Below are 19,378 nucleotides of genomic sequence, written 5' to 3' on the forward strand. Positions count from 1 at the left end.
TCCCTGCATTTCTCATTTTTATTTGACAGAAAAAGTTGCTCTTGCTGTACAGATTTTAAAAAACCAAAATGCCTTTTAAGAAACATGAAAAGTTGGGGGGAGGGGACCACAACCTCATGGGGGGCAGTCGGGGCCAGCTAATTTCAACTCCTGCCCCTTCCAAGAATACCTCACACAGCTTACCAAATCCAAATCCTAAACCAGCACAGCCCCAGGGATACTCGGGATCCACAGAGGGTGTGCCTCCCAGGCCCTTTCTGACTCCAGCCCAGGGTGTCCTGAACTACATACGTCCCTCCCCCAACTCCCATCTGCTTTCCCTCCCACCCCAAACCCCCCAAAACACGTGAACCAGGAAAAACTCACAGAGATTAACATTTCACAGGAACAAAGGAAAGGAAAAAAAAAAGTGAGGGGACTCTCCCCCCAAGACGTTGCCAGGGCTCAAGGGGGCAGACAAGAAACCCTCCCACGGCTGTTCGGGAAAAGAGCACGCCCTGTGGCTCCACGGCATGGGTATGGTGGAATCCCCCTAAGATTTACGGAGACCTGCAAGAGAGGAGATGTGGGATCAGAACAGGGCCTGGCCCTCAGCTCTCCCCCCAACCCCCACTGCCAGGAAAGAGCCTTCCCTCAGCCCTTCTCAAGAACACACCTGGAGGAGCGGTGTCGCACGGGCCGGGGGCTGGGTGTCTCCCTCCTGCGCTTGTGGCCAGGGGAGCGGCCGTCCCCATGCTGGCCTCTGCGGGAACCCCGCTCACCACTGCTGCAACACCAAACTCATGTCAGAGCCCAAGCACCTGACCGTGAACGCTCCATCTTCCAGTTAGCTGGCGGCACCCAGAGCGAGGGTGCAGCCGCTGCTGCTTGCTGTGCAGCGGGCCTTACCTCTGCTGGTCCCGCGGTGAGGGCTGGGGTGAGGGACAGTGACGCTCCACAGGTGAATAGCTGAGGGACCGGGAGTCCCGAAGAGAGTCTATTGGCTTCCGGGGGCTGCGAGACCTGAGAAGCAGAGGAGACCTCTATAGCACCACTCTCTTCCAAACCCACCAGCCAGCACTCAGGACCACCCACCCAGGTCCTGACCACCAAACCTCACACCACACGGGGCCAGCCTCAGACCCACCTTTGTCCGCACTCACCCATCCGCCCGCACACCATCCACCGAGTGTCCCCAGTGGGCAGGCCACAGGGGGCAGCGGGGGATGCAAAGATAAAGACAGTCCCTGCACTTGGAGGAACTCAGTCTGGTGGTGGACGGAGGCCAACAGGTCAGGCACACATGGCCCCCTGTGTAGGAAGCAGGCCCAGGGTAGTGGATGTGCACACATCTGGGGGCCCAGGGGTGGGGTGGGGCAGGGGCAGGGCAGTCTTCTCGGAGGTGCTGTTTGAGCGGAGTCTTGCAGAACGAGGAGTTCACCAGGCGGACAAGGAATTCCAGGCAGAAGGAACAGCATGTCCAAAGGTATGGGGCTCTCCTTAGACTGCAAGGCGCTGAGTATGCTGGAGCACAGGGCATGTGTGGGGGCGGGCAGGAGGAGCACACAGGGCGGGCAAGGCCAGCTGGTGAAGAGCCTCACACGCCATTCCTGCAGAGGCGGGGCTTTGTCCTGCAGGCCACAGGGCGTCCCGGAAGGATTTGTGGAGTGGAGGGAAGTAACCAGATGTGCGTTTTAGAAAGATCCCTCTGGCTACGTGTGGAAGAGAATGGCGTGGAGGCAGGGAGACAGGGAGGAGGCTGTGGACAGAGTCGGGAGATGACGACGGTGGCCAGACCAGAGCCCTGGCAGTAACAATGGGGAGACTTAAAGCTAGAATCCCTGGGAGCAGGCTGCATGGTGGGGGAAGGAAAGGAAGAGACTTAGGACTCCCCGGCTCTGGCCTGAGGATGTACTCTGATCCTGCAGCCTTTGCCAGACCAGGGGTTACACAGAGCAGGTGGGGCAGGAAGAGTGCCCCAACTCCTCAGATATGACCAAACACCAACATCCACATGAGACACCCAGCAGGGACCTCACCCCAGGGTCCCTTCTCTGGATAAGTCACCCCCCACCCCTTCTATTTCAGGCAAGGCAGTACTCACCTCCGCTCGCCAGGGGGTGGCTTCTTGGGGCTTGCAGGTTTGGGCAAGGCCTGAGGGCCAGGCTTAGCAGGGGAGGAGGAGGAGGAAGAGGAGGAAGAAGATGAGGAGGAAGAGGAGGAAGAGGAGGAGGAGGAGGAGGAGGAAGAGGAGGAGGAGGAGGAAGATGACGAGGAGGAGGAGCTAGAACTGGAACTGCTAGAACGCCTCTTCCGTTTGGCTGGGGTTGGCTCTTGGGGACGTCCCTCTCGAACAGCCTCCTTTGGGGCCGGGGTGGGGCTGGGGACCCTGCAGGAGAAGAGGAGTGTCACAAGGAGACAAGCTGCCCCAGCCCCCACCCTACCCTCCTTGGTCTGGAGGAATGGCAGTGGGGGAGGGGTGCCTGAAGAAGGCCCTGGGAGCTCTCCCAGCCTTGAGGACACGAGCCAGTGAGCACGTTCTCTGGAGAGCAGTGGCCAGAGCTAGCCCAACCTCTGCTAACACAAGCAACAGGCTGGGGCCCGCAGCACTAGGGAGTCAAGGCTAAACCTCAAGAATGTCCCTGATGCAGGAATAAGGCCCTGGGTTCGCGTGCGGCAGCTGAAGCTAGGTGGTCTCCTTCCTGGGAGAGCCGCAGCTTGGGGAGGCCCCTGTGAGTGCAGGGTGGCTTGGGAGGGGCCGTCCTGCCTGGAGGCAGGGAGAGGGATGGGATGACCTCTGAAGATCCTTCCAGCCCAGGGAGTTCCTCTTGAGGTCTAACTGCCATCCCTCCTGCTGTAAAATTAAGTCCATTTCCTCTAGTTCTGTCCTCTGTAGAGACGGAAAACTTATCATTATCCTCTAGAGAATCAACCTTCGGAGACTTTCATCTGTCCCATTCCTCCCCCCTCAGCCCCCACCCAAACATTTTCTTCTACCCCAAGCTTCAAAGTCAAGGTCCCCCATACCTCCTCAAAGAGCCAAGAACCTCTGTGACACGGTTATCTCCCTCCCCACTCCCCCACCCAACCCCAACACCTTCCCCTAGAAAATTTCTTAGTCAAGTCCCCTCACCTCTTTAGTGCCACCTCAGGTTGAGGGGGAAGGCTAGAGCCCTCCGAGTCGCTAGAACTGGAGCCAGAAGAGGATGATGACGACGATGACGAGGAGGAGGAAGAGGAGGAGCTGGAGGAGGAGGAGGAGGAGGAGGAGCTCCGCCGCTCCTTTGCTGGCTGCAGGGCGGCCAATGCAGACTGCTGGGACCCAGGAGGTGATTCCCCACCCTCGGGGTGCGACACCCCTGGGGCAGGGCCAGAGAGCATGCCATTGTGGTCACCAGCGGAGGACATGGTCTTTGCCACTGCCCCAGAGGAAAGGGGCTGAGGGCCTGCTACAGAGGTGGTCTGGGCCATCAAAGAACGAGACTGGTCTGAAAAAGCAGACGGCACAGGGGACCTAGGCCTATCCTGCGCTGGAGGGAGAAGAGACTGTGAGGAGGTCTGGACCATTCTCGAGACAGGGGACGGGGCCCGCTCAGAGGTCATTCTAGATTGGCTAGGGACAGATGGCGGTGTTCTGGACCTAGCTCGGTCGAGGAGCTGTGGTGAGGTTCGCCCACTGACTCGCTCATAAGCAGAAAGAGGCACCCTGGGACTGGTGAGGTTTGCACCGGACAATGCTGGAGCCATCCTAGCACTGGTAAGACCTCCAGGAGCCAAGGCTGCAGGGGTCCTGGAGCTGGCAATATTCACAGGAGCCGCACTATGTGCAGACCGGGGACCCACCAGATTTGCAGGGGCTGGAGCCTGGGGTGTTCTGGAGCTGGAGGGGTAATTTGCAGCAGCTGGGGGCGTGCCCGAGCCTGTGAGGCTCAAAGCTGCCAAGGCTGCGGGGGTTCTGGCTCCTGCTAGGTTCACCGCTGAGGCTGCAGGGGTGCGAGGATCAGCAAGGTTCACAGCTGATGGTGCCACCGCCGTTCTGGGACTGGCCAAGTTCATAGCTGCTGCGGCAGCTGGTGTTCGTGAGTCAGCCAGGTTCACTGCTGTTGGAATGGCAGGTGTCCTGGCACTGGCCAGGTTCATGGCTGCTGCAGAGGCTGCAGGAATCCTGCTCGCAAGGTTGGCAGCTGGGGCCGTTCTGAGACTCATGAGAGGCACTGGAGCTGGAACCTGGGACATTCTTGCAGCAAGGCCAGCAGCAGACATGGACGGAGGTGGTCGGGCAGTGCCAAGACTGATGGCTGTCAGGGCAAGTGCAATCCTAGACTGGGCATGATTTTCTGGCACAGATGCTCTGGGATGATCAGGTATCCGCGGGCCGGGACCGTCCATCATGGAGCCACCCGCCTGCTGCAGGACAGACATGGGTGTTCTAGAGCTGCCGAGGGGTTCAAGCATTCCAGGTGACCGACAGCGGTCGAGAGGAGTTGGTGACATGCTAGGGCGACTGAAGCAGCTCATTCTGGAGCTGTTGAGTGCTACTGGAGGTGTCCGAGAACCAGAATGATTTCTCGTTGCCGGAGGAGTAGCAGAACGTGAACGATCTGAACTACTTCCAGACGCCGAGCGCCTGCGAATGGCTGGAGGAGACCGTGTTAAGGAACGCTTGCCTCGAGTTGTTCGTGGAGTACGGGACCTAGAACGGCGGCGGATAGCAAGTGGTGAGCGACTGCGGGACCGCTTGCGAGGCAGCAGCGGTGTGCGAGACCTAGAACGGCGCCGGATAGCTGGAGGTGTCCGAGACCTCGAGCGGCGGCGTGTCACGGGGGAGGTTCGGGAGCGAGACCTCCTCCGAGTGACTGGAGATGTGCGAGACCGAGACCTCCTGCGAGTGACGGGGGAGGTTCTGGATCTTGATCTTCTGCGAGTAATGGGCGAGGTTCTGCTCCGAGACCGCCTCCGGGTTACCGGGGGAGTCCTTGATCTGGATCTCCGGCGAGTCACTGGTGGAGTTCTGGACCGGGAGCGCCGGCGTGTTGTCGGTGTCCTGGACCTTGAACGGCGGCGGGTCACTGGTGGTGTTCTGGACCGGGACCGCCTTCGACTCACTGGAGATGCTCTTGACCGAGATCTTCGCCGAGTCACGGATGTCCTGGACCTCGACCGTCTCCGACTAACTGGTGAGGTCCGAGATCTGGACCTCCGCCGGCTGATCAGGGGTGTTCTGGACCTGGATCGCCGGTGAGTCGCTGGAGAGGCTCGAGATCTGGAGCGTTTCCACAAGGCTGGTGACGTGCGTGAGCGAGAACGCTTCCGGCTAGTTGGGGGTGTCCGAGAACGACCTCTTCGACGCCGGGAGGAGGTTCGAGAACTCTCCTGCCTGGCAGGTGACCTGGAGTGGTAACCAGAGCCTCCCCTCCGACGACGAGTAACCCGAGACCTCGACCGGCTGCGCTGCCTTCTCCGCGAGGTTGACTGAGACGAGCCAGACCTGTCTCGACGGCGGGCTGTTCTTGTCTTCTCCCTCCTCGAGCGGGAACGGGACCTCTGGAGTCCACGAGGCTTTGGTGAAGGAGAGCGGCCTCTCCTTGACGTTGTCTTGGTGCGTGGAGATGAAGCCGACCGCCGCCGGCGTGAAGACCTTGACTTCTCAGCCGGCTCTGGCGAAGACACTGAGGGACTTCTTCGGCGTCTCGGGGTCCTGGAGCGGGTTTCTGGTGAGGATGAGGCAGAGCGGCTTCTACGAGAGAGTCTGGCCTTCCTGGTCACCTCGGGCGATGATCGAGAACCGCGCCGTCGAGGTGGTGTGCGAGATTTGGTCTTGGGTTCTGGTGAGGACCTGGAGCCTCTTCGAGTAGCTCTTGATTTGGGCAGGTGCTCAGGAGAGGACTCCGAACTGCTGCTGCCTTCAGCAGAGGGACCTCTGTCTTTGCTCGAGGAAGCGGACCTGCTTCGTCTGGGCGGAGCCCGAGGGGCAGGAGTCTTGGGTTCTGGAGAAGAATCGGAACCACTCTGTGCCCTGGGCACCACTCTCGCCTTTTCCTTCACTTCGGGGGACGAAGCAGACCTACTGCGCCGAGAAGGCTGGGATTTGTCGTCCATCTCTGGAGACGATCCCGAGCGGCTCCTCTGCCTAAGTGGGACTCTTGTCTGGGCTTTAGAGTCCGGAGAAGAATCGGACTCACTTCTTTCCTGTGGGGATGTGCTGGGTTTCCCGTCAGGCTCCTGAGAAGATCCTGATCGACTTCTCTGTCCAAGGGGAGTTCTGGCCACAGTTTTCTGTTCGACGGATGATTCTGACCCACTTCTTTCTCTCTGAGGGGTAAGACACTTGTTGTTGAGCTCTGGGGATGATGGAGAACGACTCCTTGCTCTAGGAGTCTGAGGCAAAGCCTTGGGTTCTGGCGAGGAGTCACATTCGCTCCTCCCCCTGGAGGGTGTTCTAGGTGCATCCTTCATTCCAGGGGAGGAGCCAGACAGGCTGTGCCTTGAAGGAGTCCCAGACCTATCTCTAAGCCCTGGAGAAGACCCAGACCTGCTTCTCCTTGACGGAGTTCTGGGTAAGCCATCTTTTGGTTCGGAAGATGCAGAACTACTTCGTTCTCTTGAGGGTGTCCTAGGTACAGCATCCAGAACAGGCGAAGAGACACTCTGGTTTGAAGACATTCCTGCCTTTTCCATTGCGTCTGGGGACAACTCAGAACTGCTACGTCTAGAGGATCTTGTTGATTGTTCTTTCACATCCAGAGACGGTTCTGTCTCCAGCGGATTAAGGAAAGGTCCACTCAAATCTTCTTTAACATCAGGAGAAAACCCAGCATTCATTTCTGTAACAGGGCCTGAATTCCTAAATTCTAAAGGTGATCCAAAGCTATTTTCCCTGCCAGGTGAGTTAGACGGTTCTTTATGTTCTGGAGAAAACTGCGGTCCACCCCAAGATGAGGCCACTGCAGGGATTTCTACTGTTTCCAAAGCAGCCTGTGACTGGCTGTGGTCAAGAGCCAAAGATGCAGGCCTTTCTTCTACTTCAGGCGACAATCCAAAATTACTCCCGGCCACTTCTTTACGTTCTGGAGACAAATGGGGTAGGACTTGGATGGAAGGCTCTTCAGATTTCTCTGTCACTTCCATTAATTCCTCATCTTGAGTTGACTTAGTTAACAGACTATTTTGGTCTTTCACATCTGAAGGTGATCCACTGCCACTCCCTGGTGGAGTTCTTGGTGTGTCTTTAAGGACTGGTGAGGCCTCGGACCCGTCTTGCACCAGAGGACTAAATTTGTCTCTTGGCCTAGGAGATGATGCAGTAACATCCTCCTGAGAGGGTAAGGCTACTTTCTCTTTTGATTCAAAAAAGGGTTCTGATCTATTATTCTGCCCCAAAAGGGGCTTAGAGTCCACTGCAGGATATAAGAAAGAGTCCGACTGCGGCCTGCTCTGTTCAGGAGACATTCCTGCTTTCAGCCTAGGACTTAACAATTCACTTCTGTCGTGTCTTCCTGGAGACCTGGATGCCAGCTCACTGACCGGAGATGAGGACCTAGATCGGCAACCTTTAGGAGGCGTTTGAGATTTGCTCGGCAGAGATGGTGATTCTGAGTGAGTCTGCCTCACTTCTGGACTTGAAGTACCAGATCTGAGATCTGGTGAAATTTGAGATTGTCCTTTCTGTTGCAGAGCTGAGTCAAAATCACTCTCTTCTGGTGGTGTGCTAGATTTTACTCCTGGACAGAGAGAAAAGGACCCAGAGCAACTCTGTGCTGGTGTGTCTTTAGACTTCTCTTGGGGACCTGGTGACTTTGATCCAGTAAGACTTTGCCCTGGTGGAGTTTGGGGCTTTACTTTGGGATATGGAGAAGTACACCCTGAGTGGCTTTGTCTTGACGGCGTTCCAGGTTTCGCTTTGGCATCTGGTGACGAGGACCTAGAACGGCTGTGTCTTGGCAACAACCTAGATTCCACCTTGGAGCAAGGAGACACCGATCGGCCTTGCCTTGGAGGTGTTCTAGATGCCACCCTACTAGGACTCGGAGAAGAGGAGCCAGAACGGCTTCCCTGTCTGGGAGAGGATACAGTCAATACAGCCTTCACTTTTGGTTGTGGAGAGGACGACCTAGATGGGCTCCGTCCTGGAGGCGTGCTAGCCTTTATCTGAGGAGAAGACCCAGAGCAACTAGGTCTCAAAGGAGTCCCGGATTTCACCTCAGCATCAGGGGATGACTCTGAATGGCTCCGTCTCAGCGGTGTTGCAGACTGTTCGTTGGCCTGGGGACTTGTTACAGACCCTGGCCTGGGTGGTGTTCCGGACTTCACCTGAGGCTGAGGTGATAAACTAGAATGACTTTGTCTTGATGGCGTCTTAGACTTCTGTTTAGGCGGCGGTGGAGAACCAGAGCAACTCTGCCTTGTTGGGGTTACAGATTTCTCTTTAGGTTGCGATGATCCAGAGCGACTGCGCCTGGGTGGCGTCTGTGACTTCTGCTTAGGACACAGAGAGGACCCTGAAAGGCTTCGCCTCACAGACAAGCGAGATTTTGCTTTGGATCGGGGTGAAGAAACAGATCTGCTCCGCCGTGAGGAAATGCGAGACTTCTTCATTTCTGTGCTTGAGTTGGACCTGCTCCTCTGAGATGTTCTGGATTTGTTCTTCCTCTCTGAGGATGAGCCAGACCTGCCTCTTCTTTGCGGTGTTCTGGAGTGGGATCTCCCCCGTCTAGCCAGACTTCGACTGTGGGACCTGCCTCGCCTTGCTGGTGTTCTAGATCGAGACCGTCCTCTCCTGGCTGGGGTTCTGGATCGTGAGCGCCCACCACGTCTAGCTGGGGTTCTGGATCGTGAACGCCCACCACGTCTAGCTGGGGTTCTCGAGCGTGAGCGAGCACGCCTGGCTGGGGTTCTCGAGCGTGATCGGGCGCTTCTCCTTGCCGGCGATCTACTGCGAGACCGCCGCCGCACTGGAGATCGGGTTCTAGATCTGCGCCTGGCAGGCGTTCGAGAGCGAGACCTGCCCCTCCGGGCGGGTGTTCTGGATCTAGACCGGCGCCTGGCAGGTGTTCTAGATCTAGACCGGCGCCGGGCGGGTGTTCTGGAGCGGGACCTGCCCCGCCGGGCGGGTGTTCTAGAACGGGATCTGCCTCTAGTGGCTGGGGATCTAGAGTGGGACCTGCCTCGCCTTGCTGACCTTGACCTGCCTCTTCTCTGGGTATTTCTGCTCCTGGACCAGCCTGGTCGCTGAGGAGACCTAGAGCGGCCACGCCGCTGTGGACTCCTTGACCTTCCCCACCTCTGTGCAGACCGGGACCTCCGCCACTGAGGGGACCGGGACCGAGAATGACCTCTCTTGGCAGGGGTTCGAGACCGAGATCGCCCCCTCTTAGTAGCAGGGCTGCGGGACCTCGCTGCTCTCCGGGAAGGGGTATGAGAATGTGACTTCTCCCTCTTTGCTCGGCCATGGGAGCGATTCTTAGATGTAGGAGAGGAAGAAAGCTCTCGGCGGGCCCCAGGAGCTGGTGTAGGCTTAGGACTCTCAGGAGAAGAGCTGGCGTGCCGAGAGACTTTGGCAGGTTGAGGGGACGGTGGAGAGCTCTCGGAGGAAGATGGGGGAGGTTTTTCAGGAGACTTAGGTGGTGAACGGCCCCGGGTTGGGGAGGCCTCAGATGGGGGATTCACTGGCTCCTGACTCAAGGGGGTTGTTGCAAGAGGTTGTGGGGAGCTGCCATGTTGCTCAGCAAGGAGCGGAGTAGGAGCAGGTGGTTCTGGGCCTGTGCTGCTCCTTTCCGGAGAAGGGCTAGGTCGAGCTGCAGATTTCTGAGAGTGGAAGAGAGAGTAGGGATAGGGATATGTTAAGCACCAAAACTTCATACCACCTGTAGATCCAATACCCCTTCCAATGAACTTTTCTTCCATACACCCCGTTATATGAACTGATGAGTTTCCTCACAACAGGCTCACATGCATTCAACAACAGGATCATACAATAAAGCACAATGAAAAAACATGCACAGTCTGTGACCTCAAGAGTCTTATACTGTAGTGTCAAGCACAATGAAAAAATTTACACACTTCATTTAACAAATATCATTACAACAAGTTCTGAGAACATGAATAAGTGTTTTGAATGATAAAGCAGTTTCTCAAAATGCCAACTAACCTCACCCTTAAATAATAGCTATATTAAATTAAATGAAATAGCATGAACAAAGACAAAAGTCTGAGAAGTTGCTTTGTGTGAAAAATAAAAAACAAGACCAAATGGCCCCGGAGTACAGGAAAAGACAAAACTCTTAATACAACTCAAAAGCAATGCAAAGTAGATCAACATCCTGACGTGATCGAACAAATAATTGGAAAGCTTAACTCTAGGAGATGACAGCTAGATAACAAAGGTTAACAACTCACACTGTTATAACTGAAGCAAGAAGAAATGACTGGGGCTTGAATTACAACAGGGTGTATGAAACAATAGGCAGCAAAGACCAGGTCATAGTGTTTCAAACAGCTGGCAGCAACCCAGTGGGCTGAGAATTTGTAGTGAGCCCAACCAGTGTTTAATGAAATAGAGCAATCATCATTAAGCAGTAAACCTAAACAGTTTAAAGAAACTTGTGTTGCAGATCTTATATACACGTGTAAACAGAACAGTGACGTAAAACCTATTAACAGCCAGTGAGGTTTGAGTCTAAAGGATTTAACTCAGTCCCAATACTAAAGGACACGCAGGCACACAATACAACCTGGTAACTGAGAGGAAGGCAGCAAGAACGGGACCACACTTCTCAATAAGCTAAAGCCTTCTAGCAAACCAACAAACACCAATTAACTAAGGAACATACCTCCTTCTTGTCTTTGTCTTCCAAAGGACTACTAGGCTGCTTCGTGGAGGGCTCTGGGCTGCTAGGCCGTTGTACACTGGTGGTACCTGGCTCACTGGAAGGTGCATCTCCCTCCCCTTGATGCCCTGAAGCAGGGGAAGGACTTCGCCCAGTCAAGGCAGTTGTATGAGTTTTAGCTGCACCACTTCGAGACCTGAGGGAGTTAATTGAGGATGGGCGGAGGGAAAGAAAATCAGCTCAAGGGAGAACAGAAAACCCCCTCCCCAGCTCCCACCCATCTTTCCTAGCTAAGCAACCCTCTTTAAAACAAACACACCTTCTTAATCGTGGGATTTAAATCACTCAATGAAATCCAAGTTCAGTTAGCTTGAGTCGTTCTCTTCCCAACACAATCCCAAAGGAAGTTCTCCCTCTACCCCTTTATTCACCTCCCCCAAACATCCCCAATCCCTCCACCCAGCCCATTCCCTACCCACTTCATCCACAACTCACCTCTGAGCCCACCTCCTTCAGGAAGCCTTCCCCGATTAAGGAAGCCAGGGCAAGGATTCCTTCCTCCCCCAGACACCACGAACAAACCACCACCCCCCCTATTCTGGCAGTCCATATACATCAGAAAGAAACAAAAAAATAACAAACAAACAAAAGGAAAAAAAAAAAAAAAAAAAGAGAAGGGGAAATGTATATGTCTGTCCATCCTGTTGCTTTAGCCTGTCAGCTCCTAGAGGGCAGGGACCGTGTCTTCCGAATGGTCTGTGCAGCGCCTAGCACACCGTGGGCGCTCAATAAATATTAAATTGATTAACCCAGCAATTCCCTCTCCCCCCTTCCTCCTGGACTACCCCTTACCGACTACGGGAAGTATCAGAAGAAGAAGCAGAATCAGCAGAGGTTGACCGGTGGGCCCGGCGACTCTTGGGGGCTGGTGTTGTACTTCGAGACCTGAATGAAGACCAAGCACAGCTCAGGAAGCTGTCACACCTGCACTGGACTCTCCCTGCCCATCGCTCACCCCTCCCCAGTGCGGGACATGTTTCCCTATGCCCTCTCCCCATAAAGGAGCATGACACACTCACTAAGCAAGTTCTCTCAAGGTCACTTACCGCTTCCGTTTCTTGTCCTTAGATTTACGTTTGCTCTTTGGAGTGGGAGACCTGGGAAATAAGGCAAAGTTGTTAAAAGTACTTCCTAAAAAAGAAATAAAGTAAAGAATCAGAAGTATGGCTGACATCATAAAGGTTAAGGACTAAGCTTTACTCTCAGAAAAATAAGCCTCCCCAAGGCCAAACAAAGAACAAGCAAAACCATCAAGCAAAGGCTCACCACTCCCAATTGCCTCAATGTCCCTTGGAGTCAAAAAGCTCTTACCTATGCTTCCGTTTCTTTGATTCAGATTCTGATCTAATGGGAAAGGGGGGAGGGGAGAAAAAACATGAACCAACACCTACGCCTGCTCTCTGCCAACTCCTCCCAATCACTCGAAGGAATGCCACCTCATACCTGTGCTTCTTCTTCTTCGAGCTCTTCTTTCTCTCCCGTCGTGGAGAGCTGCTCTCTGACCTGCTGGAGTGAGTTCAGAAGCAAGGTCATTCGGCTTGACTTCTTTCCTGACAGCCCCACTGACAATCTACCCCAAGAAGGTTTCAAAAGCATCTGAGTAACCCCAACATCTACCTATGCCCCAGATATAAGCCCACCTTTTTTTTTTTTTTTTTTTTTTTGACAGGCAGAGTAGACAGTGAGAGAGAGAGAGAGAGAGAAAGGTCTTCCTTTTCTGTTGGTTCACCCTCCAATGGCTGCCACGGCTGGCGCACTGCGGCCGGCGCACGGCGCTGATCTGAAGGCAGGAACCAGGTGCTTCTCCTGGTCTCCCATGGGGTGCAGGGCCCAAGCACTTGGGCCATCCTCCACTGCACTCCCTGGCCACAGCAGAGAGCTGGCCTGGAAGAGGGGCAACCGGGACAGAATCCGGCGCCCGACCGGGACTAGAACCCGGTGTGCCAGCGCCATAGGCGGAAGATTAGCCTATTGAGCCACGGCGCTAGCCAGCCCACCACTTATTTCTAAAAAATGTTAACTCATTAAACCAACAAACCAAAAAATGAAAAGAACATTTCAGAAATCAAAAATGCTTCAAGCCAGTTCCTAATTGGCACAGCTGCAGACTCAACCCATCCCCACAGAGGCCACCTGCATTTCTCCTGCTAGCGGAGATCTGAATGGTTCATTCCCTTCTCTGAATTTCTTGACAGCTGTCTCCTGCTTACTGGAAGCAAGATTTCTCAACTCCCAGAGAAAAAGTAACATCACAGGAACAGGCCTACGGCTACTGGAGTAACTTCCCAAGTAACTTACCGTCCTCTGTCTTTCTTCTTTTTCTTCTTCTTTTGCTTTGGAGTGGGGGAGCGAGAACTGCTAGACTCTCGCACAAGGCTGGGGTGAGGTGGAAAGAAACAGAGCTGGATGTTAAAAAGCTTTTCTTAAACGTTTTAACTCAAGAGGAACAATATTTTTAGAATGTGGAAAGAAACAGTCCACAAAGGGAGAGGAAGTCTAGAAATCAGGGAGAGAGCTAATACTGCTAGCGTGGCCTCGAGTACCTGTAAGGTTTAGGAGGCTCAGGGGCTGCTTGTTTAGCCTCTCGAGCACGACGCTGAGGATCAAAAGAGCTGCCATCCACGTAGGAATCACTGATGCCAAAGGCAGCACGAAGTCGCTCATTCTTCTTCTCATTCAATTCTGCCAACTGGTGAGTCTCAGTTACCCTAGAGAGGAAAAGGGCAGAAGTATAAAGCGACAGAAAGCGAAATGCAGAACGAAATTGAGAACACAACAAGCAGGAGCCACACAGGCACTGGAAAAGGCAGACAAAGGCAGGGCAGAAGTCCCAGGGAAGGAGAGGACGACAGCAGCAGCATGGAGTCCAGAGGAATCAAGGGGAGTGTAACACTCACGCTGGCCTTTGCCCTGGGGTCTCCTCCTTGCCCCCGGGGTTCACATCCTTCTCGAGCAACATGAGTCGAAAGGTCGCCACTTTTTCCTGAATTTGTTGTTCCTCGTACCTGAAGGACAAATCCCTTCAGGGTTAGAGCCTGCCAGGACGCTTCACCCAGTCCCGGGTCTCCATTTCCCTCTTTCCCCACAGGGCCCCTTCCTTCTCCATGCACACAGAACTTTTCACTCTCTGTCACCCTAAACTCCCTTCTCTTAAGTCCTTCTGATCCTTTCTCTCATCTTTCTCCTCTATTTCTACGCCCTCTAGAACAGTGGATTTTAAACATACTAGACTTCAGGGGCCAAGAGAGGAAAGTTAAGCAGGCAGAGTTTCAAGTGCTCATCTACAACTTCAACAAAGTGGAACAAAGTCTTCCATTTCCTAGGATTCCAAAGTAAGATATATCATATAAAAGGAGCGCCACTGCTGAAGTTTGAAAACCACTGCTCTAAAAGGTTTTCTGCCTAAGTATGCTTCTTTTCCAAAATGCCACTTCCCTACTTAGCCCATAATTCTCTCATTCATAATTCTTAAGTATTCTTCCAATTTGTGTCTTACTGGCTTTGACTCTTTCCAAGGCCTCAATCCTTAAAGCGTTTACCTTCCTCTCTTCTATCAATGACACCTCGATCAGTTCAGCGAGCCCTTCTGCCTGGTCTCTGCTTTCTGGACTCTCCCTCAAAGCGTATTTTGTTCCTCGACGGCCCCCATTGCCCCGTGTACCTTGATCTAAATCCAGACTCGCTCAGGTTCCTAATTATGCCCAATTCCTCATTTCCCACTTCGCACTGTCCCTTAACTCCTCAATCTCTAGCTCATTCATCGCCTCCCCTACGAGTGCTCTCCAGGCCTCTACTCCCTACATCCCACCTAGCATCCAGCTCTGCACTCATTCAGTGCTTGGCTCTCCCCCAGGCCTCCCCTCACCCCTGCTCTTCCATCATCTCCTCCAGCTCGAGGCATCGCAGCTCCACGCGCCGCTTGCGCTCGTGGTCCAGGATGTCAGGATTAGGCCGCTTCACCAGGGCAGCCTCCAGGCGCCGCAGTTCCTCCTCTCCCTTGTAGTCAGGCCGCTCACCCCGGCGGCCCCGCACCAGGGACAGGTTGCGCTGGACGTAGCCGTTGGTGCCGCTGCCCCGGGGCGTCGGCAGCCCGATCCCGTTGTACATGGCCCTGTGCCCGGGGGGCACCACCGCTCCTGGGGGGGAGCGGGGAGATACGGGTCAGGCCCCTGGCCCCAAACTAACCACCTACCACCACCCACATCCCTGCTCTCCTGCACCCCTAGTTCAACACCTGTCCTCTCACACTGTATCTCTTACTGCATGTTGCTTCTTCATCCTCCTGGTCTAAGAAACTCCTCCTCATCCTGCCCACACTGCTTCCTCTCCATAAAAATCGTAGCCCAGTTCTCACGGCCTTTTCCCACTAATGCTCTTCCACAGACTACTACACCATTCTTCCTTGCACCTAGATTTTCTTTTCTCCACCCTACACAAAGGATTGATTCTATTGTCTTTCAAATCTCCCCACATTCTCCCTTTGCTCTCCTTCCACACAGATAATCCAAGTGACACTTTCAACTACTCGACATCCTAACTCTGGTAACTGGGCCTCCAATCCACATCCAAAGCCTCGTGAACCTGCCTAAGGATTTCAGACTACCCCGTATGAATACAAGATGGAATAAACAACCCCTAGGTAACCGAAAAGGGGGCTAGTTAGTTAAATCCAAAGTGGTAGGTACAGCCTCACACTCAGACTAACAGCTAGCATGCACATAAGAAACAAATACGAACTTTGGATACATCATCTTACTCCACTTCACCTCCCAGGGAAAGAGCCATTTTCTTGATTCCAAATATTTATAGCTCCCATCAACTATCTTCTTAGTTTACTTCTTCAATTTCCTTCCTGATAGTATTTACCACATGCTTTGCAGCTCCTCCAAGGCTCACTAGCTCCTGTTACATGTTATGTCTTTAACTCAATGCTCTATTTAAACACATCAGCGTCTTTTATTTCTACTGTCTCCATAATTTCTCTAGATTCCTTGTTCTGAACTTAAAAAATCTTCTCGCTCCATATCTCACTTTTATTAAAGCCCAACTGCTGGCTTTCCCTATCCAATCTCCTGTACTGAACTTCTGTTTTCTCTCGCAAGCCCTTCTCATGTGCTAACAACCCCACACCTCTCACCACATTCCATTCTCTCAACTTATCTAAACCCCAGCACGACTGAAGAACCCACAAGTCCCAGTTTTTCCAGTTAACAGTTCTTGGCTATACATACTCTGATTCTTTCTCCTGCAATACAAGGGTACTTCCAAATGTTCACAAAAAATAAAATTAAAACTTAGGGACATATTTTTGACACCTGCATCCCGTATGGGAATGCCTAGTTCCAGTCTCAGCAATTCCTGTTTCCAGTTCCAGCTCCCTGCTAATGCGCACCCTGGAGCCAGCAGGTGATGGCTCAAGCACTTGGGTCCCTGAAACCCATCCGGGAGGCTTGGATTTAGTTTCATGCCCATGGCTTTGGCCTGGCCCTGCCCCAGCTGTTGCTGTCCTTTGGGGAACAAACCAGCAAATGCAACATCTGTCTGTCAGGAAGCTCTGTCTCTCAAGTAGTTTTTTGAAAACTTTTGCGCAAAACAATTGAAATCCATGCAAGTTTTTCATCATCTATGTTTTCCATGAACTTCTGCAGACCTCTCAAACACAAAGCTTCCCCAACCCATTCTCTCCAAGATAGTGGGAAAACTAACCTCAGGAAAAACCCTAGAAAAAGGCAACATGGAGAAGTTAATCAACGCGGAGGGAAATGAGAGGCACTGCATGGAAGGCTGCATTTAGAAAACTCTGAAATAAAGAAGCAGAACACAAATGCCTACAGAAACCCAAGACGCTGTATGGGAAGGAAGCCCAGCAGCCTGCACACCGCGCAGCCACAGACCAGGTCCCTTCCCAAAGGCAGCAGTCCTACGAACCGAAAGCAAAAAAAGATGACAAAACCAGAGTCAACGGATGACACGAGGCTCAATCTATGAAAGGCAAGGAGACACGCAGAACAGAACAGTGATCTACTTCTCTGCAGCCCAAGAAAGCAACCCTCGCGTTCACCTTCCAGCACCAATTCGCCCCACTCTAAAAGCCCCTCTTTGCACCTGCACAGCCCACTGAATTTTTGCTTCCCTTGCAGAATGCTTCTGACCTGCAACTAATTCCTCAGCCTCAGAAAAGCACCCACACTTCTCTGCCACCTCACACAAAAACCCTCCCACTCCCTAAGGAGGGAAAACCAGTAGCTGCTAAGCCAAAGATACTGTCACATTGTTCGAAAGATGTAGAGAATCAACAATAAAAAAAGAAAAAGAAAGAAAGAAAGAAAACCTCCACGGCATCCAAAGCAGAGCTATAGACACTTCAGTGAGGAGGAACCATGTCAACGCAAACCACTAAAACCGATAAAATAATTATTCTTAAAATGAGGTCCACAGAGGGCTTACAAAGTTACTTTGCCAAGGAAGACTAAGAGAACTACCTGTGCTGGACAGTGATCAGAACGCCAAAACAATGAGATCAGAGAGTATCGCACAATATTCAGACATTCAGTTAAAAAATGGACCGAACTGCGGGAGGCGGCAGAGAAGCAGAAGCAGAAGCAGCTCCACGCCGGCGCACTGCAGTGCCTGGGGACACGCGAGGGAACCCAGAAAGCTCGGCAGCCGACGGAGCCCATCGTCCGAAGAGCGAAGCCGACAGAACCGACAGCTGGGATGTGCGAGCCGCAATCACAGCGAGAGCAGGCGGACACGGAGGCCGCCCAGAGTCGTGTGCCACGGGGGGGCCTGAAACGCGCAGCCGCAACTCCAAACAGTCCGGCATTTTCCTCCCAACCACGGGCTCCAAAAGCAGCCTCCGTAGTTTTAACGCAACTTCTGGGGAAATGTGGAAAAGCCACAAGGGAAAAAAACAAACCAACCCACCACGTTGTCTACCTTACTCACGTAGACTCAATTTTTTTCCTTCTCCCTTTCCTTTCCACGCTCGGCGGCTTTTTTCTCCCCTACCGACCGCAGGGCTGATACTAGCGAGTCCAAACGCTCTAAATCCGGGCCACCGAGGTCAAGGCCCTCCCCGCGCCGCCGGGGCCAGGAAGGCCTATTTTCGGCCCGGAGGGATGGGGGAGGGGGCTGCGCGGCGCCCCGCAGTCTGGAAGGCTCCACACCGGTCCACCGGGCCCCGGGCGCGACCGGAACGAGCCACAGGGGACACGGTCCGAGAGCGGGCTCCCGTCGCCGCCGCCGAAAGGGGCAGCCGCAGCCAAGAGGCCGGCTCGGCCGCCCATGTGGGGGGAGCCGAGGAGCCGAGCGGCGCGCGCTCCCCGGTCGCCGAGGACGCGCGCGAACCCGAGCGCGGGCGGCGGCGCGCGCCGTTGCTATGGGGGAGGGGCGGGGAGAGGCGCGCCGGAGCCCGCGCGCGACGGGCACCGCGCGAGGGGGAGGGGAGCCCAGCGAGCCAGGGCGTCCGCGCGAGCTGAGGGCGGCGAGCGCGCGCGCGCGTGCGCGTGCGGCGGCCGGGGCCGTTCTCCGCGCGCCGCGGCCTCGCGCCGCGGCCGCCGCCCCTCCCCCACCCGGCTCGCGCGCTCCCTCGCCCTCTCACCCGCCGCCGCCGCCGCCTCCGCCCGCCGCCTCCGAGGGGGAGAGGTCTTGCCGCTGCCCGAGCGCCCGAGTCCCTCGGGGCCTGGAGCCGCCGCCTCGCCGCGCCTCGCCGGTCCGCCCGCCTCACCCGACGCCGACGCCTCCTCGCTTCCTCAGGGGCCGCAGCGGGCTCCGACTGCGCCACTCGCACCCCGCCTGGGCCGCGCTGCACGTCAGCACGACCGACCAAGTGCGTCAGCACGCCGCCGCGCCGCAGGGCCCGCTGGGAACCGTAGTACGCTCTGCGACCTTGTGCGCAGGCGCCGGGCTCGCTTCGGGAAGTAGAGTTTCTAGAGGCGTAAGAGAGAGTCAGTTTCATTGCCGGGAGACTACGAGTCCCGTCGGCCAACGCGAGTAAGGGGTGGGAGCAGGACCGAAATGACAGTCTCCGAGGCTCACCGCCCGGGCGGGGGCGGGGCACAAGGCCTGGCGACGTCTTAGCGCCTCTCGGCCTCCCGCCTTCGGCCAGAGCTTTCTGGAAGTTGTAGTTCAGGCATGCGGCGGGACCCGTATGTAGCTTCGTCCAGGGGCGCGGTCGCCATTTTGTTTCCTCAGGTTGGGAGCCGAGCGCGGGAGCCTTGTGAGGGTTGCTGCCTCCAGGTGACCGTAGCCTCCCGGGCGAGCCCGCGGCCCCACAGCACGTAGCCTTTCGTGCTCAGACCCCAGATATCGGGTACGCCTGGCGCCCCCGAGCCCGACACAAGGTCCAGGCCGGGAAGCAAAGGCCGAACACCCACCGCGTTGGGTTCTGGCGGCCCTCACCCGCCGTGAGCAGCTGCGGCGTTTGAGGTGCCCTGAGGAAGAGTTTTCTGGAACCAGAGGGCACCAGCCAGGAAGGCGGTTGTTTGATACAGAACCCAGATGTATCATAC

General features: G+C 54.8%; 1 protein-coding gene across 5 annotated transcripts; it reads right to left on the reverse strand.

Annotated features, from left to right (window-relative positions):
• Positions 1-6,251: 6,251 nt before the first annotated feature.
• On the reverse strand, positions 6,252-18,703 carry SRRM2 (serine/arginine repetitive matrix 2). 5 transcript variants are annotated; one of them, XM_070064077.2, is made up of 12 exons: positions 18,469-18,703; positions 14,731-15,001; positions 13,763-13,870; positions 13,409-13,573; positions 13,164-13,241; positions 12,309-12,371; positions 12,177-12,209; positions 11,912-11,962; positions 11,658-11,750; positions 11,301-11,572; positions 10,809-11,001; positions 6,252-9,783 (listed from the first exon to the last, which is right to left on the reverse strand). In XM_070064077.2, the coding sequence occupies exons 2-10, from the start codon at positions 14,970-14,972 to the stop codon at positions 11,530-11,532; spliced, it is 876 nt and encodes a 291-aa protein (XP_069920178.1). In that variant the 5' UTR covers positions 14,973-15,001; positions 18,469-18,703; the 3' UTR covers positions 6,252-9,783; positions 10,809-11,001; positions 11,301-11,529. The 5 variants fall into 5 exon arrangements, with proteins under 5 accessions (XP_069920178.1, XP_069920180.1, XP_069920181.1 ...); XM_070064079.1 differs by having other exon boundaries at positions 12,309-12,368; positions 18,469-18,686; XM_070064080.2 differs by lacking the exon at positions 18,469-18,703 and adding an exon at positions 17,805-18,339 and having other exon boundaries at positions 12,309-12,368.
• Between the last annotated feature and the right edge of the window lie 675 nt (positions 18,704-19,378).

Source organism: Oryctolagus cuniculus, chromosome 19 (genome assembly GCF_051225735.1).
Source record: "Oryctolagus cuniculus isolate XC-2025 breed Fujian yellow rabbit chromosome 19, ASM5122573v1, whole genome shotgun sequence".
In the NCBI taxonomy this organism is placed as follows: domain Eukaryota; kingdom Metazoa; phylum Chordata; class Mammalia; order Lagomorpha; family Leporidae; genus Oryctolagus; species Oryctolagus cuniculus.